This window comes from Carcharodon carcharias (genome assembly GCF_017639515.1).
Source record: "Carcharodon carcharias isolate sCarCar2 chromosome 27 unlocalized genomic scaffold, sCarCar2.pri SUPER_27_unloc_6, whole genome shotgun sequence".
NCBI classification, from domain to species: domain Eukaryota; kingdom Metazoa; phylum Chordata; class Chondrichthyes; order Lamniformes; family Lamnidae; genus Carcharodon; species Carcharodon carcharias.
This window is the reverse complement of record NW_024470650.1, coordinates 18835-28911: the sequence shown is the minus strand read 5'-3', so window position 1 is coordinate 28911 and position 10077 is coordinate 18835. Positions and strand designations below refer to the sequence as shown.

General features: G+C 46.2%; 1 protein-coding gene across 5 annotated transcripts; it reads left to right on the top strand.

The window, feature by feature from the left end:
* Positions 1-682: 682 nt before the first annotated feature.
* LOC121273947 (zinc finger protein 239-like) lies at positions 683-5684 on the top strand. 5 transcript variants are annotated; one of them, XM_041181085.1, is made up of 3 exons: positions 683-732; positions 2672-2778; positions 4675-5684. In XM_041181085.1, exon 3 carries the CDS (start codon positions 4756-4758, stop codon positions 5539-5541), a length of 786 nt encoding a protein of 261 aa, XP_041037019.1. In that variant the 5' UTR covers positions 683-732; positions 2672-2778; positions 4675-4755; the 3' UTR covers positions 5542-5684. The 5 variants fall into 5 exon arrangements, with proteins under 5 accessions (XP_041037019.1, XP_041037021.1, XP_041037023.1 ...); XM_041181087.1 differs by lacking the exon at positions 683-732 and adding an exon at positions 1157-1191; XM_041181088.1 differs by lacking the exon at positions 683-732 and adding an exon at positions 1400-1622 and having other exon boundaries at positions 2699-2778.
* Positions 5685-10077: the final 4393 nt, after the last annotated feature.

The following is a 10077-nucleotide window of genomic DNA, read 5'->3' as shown; positions in this document are numbered from 1 at the left end:
CCCTGTCGCTTGCCATTTTAACACTCCACCCTGCTCTCTTGCCCACATGTCTGTCCTTGGCTTGCTGCATTGTTCCAGTGAAGCCCAACGCAAACTGGAGGAACAACACCTCATCTTCCGACTAGGGACTTTACAGCCTTCCGGACTGAATATTGAATTCAACAACTTTAGGTCGTGAGTCCCCTCCCCCATCCCCACCCCCTTTCTGTTTCCCCCTTCTTTTTTTTCCCAATAAATTATAAAGATTTTCCTTTTCCCACCTATTTCCATTATATAAAATAAAAAAAAACCCACTAGAGCTATACCTTGAGTGCCCTACCATCCATTCTTAATTAGCACATTCGTTTAGATAATATCACCAACTTTAACTTTAACACCTATGTGTTCTATTGTACTATTGTCGTTGACATCTTTTGATGATCTGCTTCTATCACTGCTTGTTTGTCGCTACAACCACACCCCCCCTCCACCTCTCTGCCTCTCTATCTCTCCGCCCCCCACACACACACCTTAAACCAGCTTATATTTCAGCTCTTTCCTGGACTCGAACTCAAGTTCTGTCGAAGGGTCATGAGGACTCGAAACGTCAACTCTTTTCTTCTCCGCCGATGCTGCCAGACCTGCTGAGTTTTTCCAGGTAATTCGTGGGTGTGTGAGGAGGAATGGAGCCAGCGGAGTGGGCGGGGAGGCTTCATAAAGACACGGTGCAGGTTGAAGACCGCAACTAACAAGGTACTGGGTTTGCGGTTGCAGAGAACGGGCCGAAAAATTCTGATTTTCTCTCTGTGCCAGGCCCAGGGTAACGGCCGCCATCTTTATAGGGGGCAATGTGCAGCAGGGCGCATGCGCGGTCATCCTGGTCCAGGTTGCAGGAGGAGAGAATGTTGTGAATTTCTATCCTGGACTGACAGGGATGGATTTTGGAAACTCCTTTTACAGGAGGTTAGAAGGGGAGGATTTACACACAGCAAGCTCAAACCAAAAGAAATGTTTGTCTCTTCTCAATTTATGTCCTGGATTGACAGTAATGGATTGTTTGTATACTCCTTTTTCACAGAATCACACAGTGCTGAAGAGGCCCTTTGGCCCATCAAATCTGCACCGACATGTGAGAAACACCTGACCTACCTACCTAATGCCATTTACCAGTACTTTGCCTTGAATGTTATGACGTGCCAACTGCTCATCCAGGTACTTTTTAAAGGATGTGAGGCAACCCGCCTCCACCACCCTCCCAGGCAGCTCATTCCAGACCATCACCACCCTCTGGGTAAAAAAGTTTTCCCTCACATCCCCCCTAAACCTTCTGCCCCTCACTTTGAACTTATGTCCCCTGGTGACTGACCCTTCAACTAAGGGAATCAGCTGCTCCCTATCCACCCTGTCCATGCCCTTCATAATCTTGTACACCTCGATCAGGTCACCCCTCAGTCTTCTCTGCTCCAATGAAAACGTCCCAAGTCTATCCAACCTCTCTTCACAACTTAAAAGTTTCATCCCAGGCAACATCCTGGTATATTAAATGGCAAGGATTTGCAGATTGGAAACCGAAACCAAACATCACATTAAGATCTGACAGAATGACTTGATTCATCGGAACTTGATATTATCGGCCTCAAAGGGTAAGCATTGAGTTCCAGGTCATTGCCACTCACTGTGTAAAATTTTTCCCTCACATGCTCCCTGTAGATCTTGCCCCAAATCTTAAATCTGTAATCCCTTATATCTGTCGTCCTGTAATCCTTTTACAATCAGATACTGTGAACAGCTTTTCTTTAACTACGTTATGTAAGCCAATTGTAAACTGTTACACCTCTATCAAATCTTCCCTCAATCTACTTTGTTCCAAGGAGAACAACCCCAGTTTCTCCAAACTAACCTTACAACGTCACTCATTCCTCGACCCATTCCGGTAAATCTCCTCTGCCCCCTCTTAAGTACCCTCCACATCCTTCATAATGTGTGGTGATCACTGGTTTGCACAGACCCAGATGATCTGTGTCCGTGTCTGTGACATCATCACACATTGACAATTACACTGTGACATCATCACGCATCAACAATTACACAGTGACATCACCCCGCTCCCCGGGTATTTCCTCAACTGGGAGATTTTTCTCTGACTCCAGTGCTTCTGATATCTTTCTAGCTGCAGGAACCAGCAGGAAAGTTTAACATTGCAAACTCTGAACTTATTTCAGAGCTGCATGTTTTTGCCCATTCATCTACAATTGAGACCTTTAGTGCTATGCTCTGTTATCTGTAAGAGATTTCATGCCTCAAGGGCTGGTGTGACTTCTTTACTGTGGATCTAAATCCATGTTCATCCATTTCTCTATTTCACCTCTGCCCTCCCTGATCACCTGTCTGCCATTGTCTAACTTCCTCTGTCTCTAATAATGGGTGTATTTAGCTCCATTTAGAATTTTACTGTTACTTCTGCGGACAGTGTCTAAATGAAGTTTCCATCGCTCCCCAACCCTGACCATGTGCTGATGGCTTCCCAGCTTTACATTCCCATCTTTCATAGTCAGGAATTGTTTTTCCTGCACTATAGTCCATTTCTCTTCCACTTCTGAGCTTATATTGACCATCAAATTCTGTATAATTTTTATTCTCTGTAATTCATTCTGCATGGCCTGCAATGTTAGCTCTGTTTCTCTCTTCACAGACACCACCAAATATTGCCAATCCCCAGTTGCCTGTGAGGAAGATGATGTTTGACCTTCTTGAACCGCTGCAGTCCGTGTGGTGAAGGTGCTCCCACAATGCTGTTAGGTAAGGAGTTACAGGTTATTCACCCAGTGATGATGAAGGAACAGTGATATATGACAAATTATTGTATTTATATCACACTTTCAATGTAAGACAATGTTCCAAGGCATTTCACAGAAATGTTGCAGAGCAAGGTTTGACACTGAGCCACATGAGGAGATATGAGGTCAGGTGACCAAAAGCTTGGTCAAATGGGAAGGTTTTAAGGAGCATCTTAAAGGGGAGAAAGAGAGGTGGAGAAGTTTAGGGAGGAAATTCAAGAGCTTGTGGCCAAGGCAAATGAAAGAACGGTCACCAGTGGTGGAGTGATTAAAATCAGGAATTCTCAGGAGGCTGGACTTAGAGGAGCTGAGATACCCCAGAGGGTTGTGAGGCTGGATTACAAAGATAGGGAGGTTGAGACCCTGGAGGGATTTGAAAATACGGATGAGAAATTTAAAATTTTGCTTCTTATCCTGGAGCCTTTGTAGGTCAGTGAGCACAGGGGTGATGGCTGAACAAGACCTGGTGCGAGTAAGGACACGGGCAGCAGAGTTTTGGATGACCTCAAGATTACAGTGAGGGTGAATGTGGGAGGCCGGCCAGGAGTGTGTTAGGATAGTTAAGCCTAGAGGTAACAAAGGAATGGATGAGAGTTTCAGCAGCAGATGAGCTGAGACTGGGGTGGAGTCGGGCGATGTTACTGAGGTGGAAATAGGCGGTCTTGGTGATGATGTGGATATGTGGTTGGAAGCTCATCTTGGGGTGAAATATTTCACCATGGTTGTGAACAGTCTGGTTCAGTCTCAGACAGTTGTCAGGTAGAGGGATGGAGTCGGTGTCTAAGGAGTGGATTTTGTAGTGGGGACTGAAGACAATGGCTTCAATCTTCTCAATATTTAAATGGAGGAAATTTCTGTACATCCAGTACTGGATGTCAGATAAGCCAGGATGGTGTGTGACTTGGAGGGGAACTTGGAGGTGATGGTGTTCACATACACCTGCTACCCTGGTCCTTCTAGGGGTGAAGGTTGAGGGTTTGGGAAGTTTTGTCAAAGTTCTGGTTTAGTTGTAGATCTATAACAACCCTCTCCTCACCCCCTACCTCTCCCACTCCCCTTCTCTCCCTGCCTCTCCCACTCCCCTTCTCTCCCTGCCTCTCCCACTCCTCTTCTCTCTCTGCCTCTCCCACTCCCCTTCTCTCTCTGCCTCTCCCACTCCCCTTCTCTCTCTCCTCTCCCACTCCCCTTCTCTCTCTGCCTCTCCCACTCCCCTTCTCTCTCTGCCTCTCCCACTCCCCTTCTCTCTCTCCTCTCCCACTCCCCTTCTCTCTCTGCCTCTCCACTCCCCTTCTCTCCTGCCTCTCCTACTTCCTTTCTCTCTCTGCCTCTCCCACTTCCCTTCTCTGTCTGCCTCTCCCACTTCCCTTCTCTCTCTGCCTCTCCTACTCCCCTTCTCTCTCTTTCTCTCTCTGTCACATTGAATTCTCCAGCCCAGCGAGTTGTGGATGCTCCATCATTGAATATATTTCAGGCTGAGATGGGGAGATTTTTGGTCTCTCAGGGAGTCGAGGCATATGGGGAGTGGGCGGGAAAGTGCAGTTGAAACCCAAATTCAGCCACGATCATACTGAATGGTGGAGCAGGCTCGACAGGTTGTCAGGACTTCTCTTGATCCAACTACTTATACTCCTAATGAGCCCAGAGTCTTGTGTAGGCCTAGACTGGGTGGCAGGTTCCCTTCCCTGATGGACATTAGTGAACCAGTTGGGTTTTTATGATAATCCAGCAGTTTTCATGGTCAGTTTTCCTTGTGCCGGCCCCACAAATTCCCAGATTCATTCAGCTCAATTTCACAACCTGTCTTTGTGTTTTTGTGGGTTCTCTCTCACCTTTTTTCTGTTTTAAATCAATTTCACAGGGGATTCGAAGGGGAGGATTTGCAGTCGGGAAACTGAAACTAAACATCACATCAGGATCTGACGGAGTCGCCCTATTGAACATGGACGGACAAAGCACCGTTCATGCTGGGGAGATACCGTGGAAATGTGGGGATTGTGGGATGGGATTCAGATTCCCATCTGAGCTGGAAACTCATCGACGCACTCACACTGGGGAGAGACCGTTCACCTGCTTCGTATGTGGGAAGGGATTTACTCGATCGTCCAGCCTGTTGAGACACCAGCGAGTTCACACTGGGGAGAAGCCGTTTGCCTGCCCTGATTGTGGGAGTGGATTTACGCGATCATCAGGGCTGGTACAACACCAGCGAGTTCACACAGGGGAGAGACCGTTCACCTGCCCCGAGTGTGGGCAGGAGTTCACCCGATCATCAGGACTGCATCAACACCAGCAACTTCACACTGGGGAGAGACCGTTCACCTGCTCCCAGTGTGGGAAGGGATTCACTGAGTCATCCTTCCTGCTGAGACACCAGCGAGTTCACACAGGGGAGAGACCATTCACCTGCTCCGAGTGTGGGATGGGATTCATTCAATTATCGCATCTGCTGACACACCAGCGAGTTCACACTGACGAGAGACCTTTTAAATGTGCAGACTGCGGGAAATGCTACAAAAGTTCCGGGAACCTGATGTCCCATCAACGTGTTCACACTGACGAGAGACCATTCAGGTGCTCTCACTGTGGGACTGGGTTCAGGGAATCATCTCAACTCACTATACACCAGCGAACTCACACTGGGGAGAGACCATTCACCTGCTCCAAGTGTGGGAAGGGATTCACTCGGTCATCCAGCCTGCTGAGACATCAGCAAGTTCACAAGTAACTCAGAACATTGAGTGGATTTTCCTGTTAGTCACATCCAGGACTGAACCATGTACATTGGGGTCTGTTTCTGCTGATGTTAGTAAATTTCAGCCCAGTTATAGGTTTAATATTAAAAAAAATATAATGTGATAAAGTCAAATAAATCAGCTTTGTATGAAATACAGTGAGTTGAATCTTTTTAGTGGCTCTAACACAAGTTAGTTCATTTTGAAGTACCCTCCCTCTCCCCTGTCTCCTCCACCCTCACCTCCAACAACAAGTGTGAGGAGCTAATGGTGCTTCTTTGTCACTAAGATTGAGACAATCCGATCAGCTGCCTCTGCTGCTTCCCTCCCTTCCACTAGCCCACCAGGACAAACTGTCTCTAAAGTTCCCCCTTGTCTGAACCCTGAACTCGCATCTTCCTCCAGTTTCTCTCCCATCTCCCCTCGTGTCCTCTCAGTTCTCATCTTGTCCATGAGACCCACCTCCTCCCCTATCGATCCTATTCCCACTAAACTGCTGATCATCTAATTTCTCTGTGTTTGCTGATATTGTTCATGGTTCTCTCTCTCTGTTCTGTTACTGTCTCCCTCACCTCTAAATCCACCATCATCACTCATCCTAAAAAAAACAATCTGTGACCCCTCACCATCTTTGCAAACTACCGCCCCATCTCCAACCTCCCTTTCCTCTCCAAAGTCCTTGTACTTGGTGTCCCCCAAGGATCTATCCTTGGCCCCTCCTATTTCTCATCTCCATGCTGCCACTCGGTGACATCATCCAAAAGCACCGTGTTAGTTTTCACATGTACACTGACAACACCCAGCTCTACCTCACCACCATCCCTCTCCATTCCTCCACTGTTACTAAATTATCCAACTGCTTATCCCACATCCAGTACTGGATGAGCAGAAATTTCCTCCAATTAAAAATTGGGAAGACCAAAGACATTGTCTTTGGTCACCACTACAAATTCCATTCCCTAACTACTGAGTCCATCCCTCTCCCTGGGAACTGTCTGAGGCTGAACCTGCACTGTTCACAATCTCGGGTCATACTTGACTTCAAGATGAGTTTCTGACCACACATCCGCACCATCACTAACACCAGATATTTCAATCTCCATAACGTTGCCTCTCTCCCAGCTCATCTGCTGAAACTCTCATCCATGTCCGTGTTAACTTTAGACTTGATGATTCCAATACATTCCAGGCAGGCCCCTCACATTCACCCCGTCCCCACACGGAATCATGAGGTCATCCAAAACTCTGTGCCTGTGTGTTCTCACCTCAAATCCCGTTCACCCATCACCCCTGTGCTCATTGACCTACATTGGCTCCTGGTCAAGCAATGTCTCCATTTTAAAATTGCATACTGGTTTCAAATCCCTCCATGGCCTCATCCCTCTCTATCTCTCTAATTTCCAGTCCAACAACCCTCCTAGATTTCAGCATCATCCTCCTGGCCTCTTTGGCATCCATGACTTTAATTACTCCACCAGTGATGGCTGTGCCTAGGAGTGAAGCTTTGAAATTCTCTCCCTCAACTTCTCCACCCCTCCACCTCTCTCCTGATTAAAGATGCTGGTTAAAATCTGCCTCTTCAATCATGGCTTTGTACATTTACCCTAATATCTCCCTATGTGACTTGTCAGTTTTTTCTTTATGGAACTCCTCTGAAGCACCTTGGGACCTTTTATACAAGTTGATTCTGTTTCATGACAGCCAGTTTGTGCACAGTAAGATTCCACAAACAGCAATCAGACTAACTGATTAATGCCGTTTCTTTTTGGTGGGGTGTTAGTTAAAGCACGAATGTTGGTCCCACTGCACCAGGAGAACTCCCCTGTGGACAGGATGTGGAGTTGTTGAGCTCTCCTGAGCTGAGAGTGGAGCTGATTGAGCTGTCGGGCCTGCAGTGTACCTTGCAGAACCGCTGTCCGGGATCTTTCCTCTTAATTCACTGACCCCCCGAGCTGAAGTTGTTGCTGCAGTTAAATAGTTAACTTTGAATATCAATCCCAATTTAACCTTTGCAGAAAAATCTGCAACATTAAATCAGTGTAAAAGAGAAAGGAAATTCATGCTAATGCATTTGGGGAGGGCAAGCAAAGCTGGAGAATACACAATAAACAGGGAATATTGGGAGGGGTAGAGGAAGTGAGAGACCTCGGAGTCCATGTCCACAGGTCCCTGAAGGTGACAGGACAGGTGGATCAGGTGGTAAAGAAAGCATATATTTATCAGAACTCACCATACACCAGCCATTCACACCGGGGAGAGGCCATTCACCTGTACGGAGTGTGGGAAAGGATTCACTCAGTTATCCTGCCTGCTGAGGCAGGAACAAACTCACACTGCAGGGAGGCCATTCAGCTGCTCCGAGTGTGGGAAAAGATTTGCCCATTCAAACAAACTTGTGAGACATCAGCAGGTTCACACTGGAGAGAAGTTGTTCAGCTGCTCTGAGTGTGGGAAGAGATTTACTCAAGTCATCCCACCTACAGACACATCAACGAATTCACACTGATGAGAGACCTCTTAAATGCCCAGACTGTAGGAAGTGCTTTAAAAGTTCCAGTGAACTGATGCACCAGGAATGTATTCACACTGACGAGAGACCGTTCAGGTGCTCTCACTGTGGGACTGGGTTCAGGTGGTCATCTCAACTCACTGTACACCAGCAAATTCACACTGGAGAGAGGCTGTTCAGCTGCTCTGAGTGTGGGAAGGGATTCACTCAGTCACTAACCTGCTGAGACACCAGCGAGTTCACAATTAACAAGTGATTGGATTTTGCTGTGAATCACATCCAGATCTGAACCATGTTCATTGGGGTCTGTTCCTGCTGGTGTTAATAAACTCCAGTCCAGTTGTAGGGGTTTATATTCTGTATAACATTCAGATGAATCAGATTTGTGTTAAACACATGGAGTATTGAGTCTTTTTTAATATTGCTGACACAGATTAGTTCCTTTTGAACATAGGAACATGTCTCAGGACATTGGGGCAGCAATGAACAAACACAGGGGAATATTGGATACAGAGTCAAAACAACATTATATTCTTTCTCCATGTGACCTGTCTCAGAATTCTCTCATCAAACAGACCATCAACATGAGAGGAATTGACATTTTCAGTCATTCCAAGAGGAAATTAGAGGCTGTAATTATCCAGGGATGTTGTTCTGAAATTTTACAACCTCCCACTGACACCAAAGCTGGCAATAGACAGCTCATTGTTCTAATTGTGTTGTAGCCTCTGTCCCAGATGTTGTTCAATGTAGATTTAATGTTCAGAGAAGGGGGTGAGACTGGATGGTCAAAACCGCTCACAAGCTATGGAGGGTGATGTTGACTTGAATGTGCCACAAACAGTGTTCTTCACACGCACCAATACTTTATCCCCAGTATTAGTGACTTTGGTTGGTGTTGTCCACCAGATAGGACAGGATGTGCCCTCATGTGTCTGTTTGTATGGGTGTGGGTGTGTCCCTGAGTGTGGAAGTGTGTGTAAATGTGTGTGGGTGTGGAGAGGATGTCTGAGTGTGTGAGACAGACGGAGAATGTGTGTGTGGGTCTGTGTGTGGTTGTCTGTGCTGCTTCTCATTAGCTATAACACAAACCTTCCTCTCCAAGCAGACAACATGGCTCCTGAGAATCACATCAAGTGATGTGAATGGTACAATTTGGAGATTCTTCATCCAGGGTGAAACCACAGGCTGACTGTGTGCTGTGTAAAACCTGACATCTATACAACCAGGTCCACTTTTCCTGGAGCAACATGAAGTGTCTGCTGCTTTCCAGATACATTCCTTTCCCTTCACCATTATCCTGAGATAATTCACAAATTCCTTGTGTACATCATCCTCTAACATGCCAATGGTTTCCACTTTAAATATTTCCATCAGTCTTTTTCACAGACAGCAATGGGATTGCTGCTAACACAGGAATCAGTTCTGAAATACTGTCCCTCTGATCTTCAGGCTTCCTGGAGTAAGGCACTGATCCAGATCTTCCCACCACACACAAATCCATATCACCATCTGAGTTCCAGATTTTAATGTGATTGTCTAACATAGAAAACATATATCATTTAACCCATTTAAACCTGAGTCAGCACACCTCCTCCACACATACTACAAGAGATTGTCTTTGAGATCAGTTGTTCCTTTGTAATCTGGGTTGTTCTGAATGATGACAATATGAACCTTCTTCCTAACCTGTCCTAACCCTTGAAAGGGGGGAATGTGCCATTAACACATACATGCTTCAAGTTAATATTTCTGCTTTGTCTGACTGACGTGATTAGTTTACAGGATTATGGTATGGTCGAATGGACAGATGTCCAATGGGGACATAAGGAGACTTCCTGCTAATGTCGGGATTACAAGGTTAGACATTATTTTTACGTTGATTTTTTTTAACAATTTGCTGATTTTTGATGGAAAGAGAGACAGTGAGAAGGAGCTAGAAAGTCGAGGAAGTCAGAGGAAGTGCACTTGTGGGGTGGGGTGGGAGGGGAATAACAGAGGAACCAGCTATGGGTGCAGA

Excerpts from the sequence above, each read along its gene's own strand:
- LOC121273947 (XM_041181085.1), top strand. The coding sequence starts at position 4,756 with ATGGACGGACAAAGCACCGTTCATGCTGGGGAGATACCGTGGAAATGT.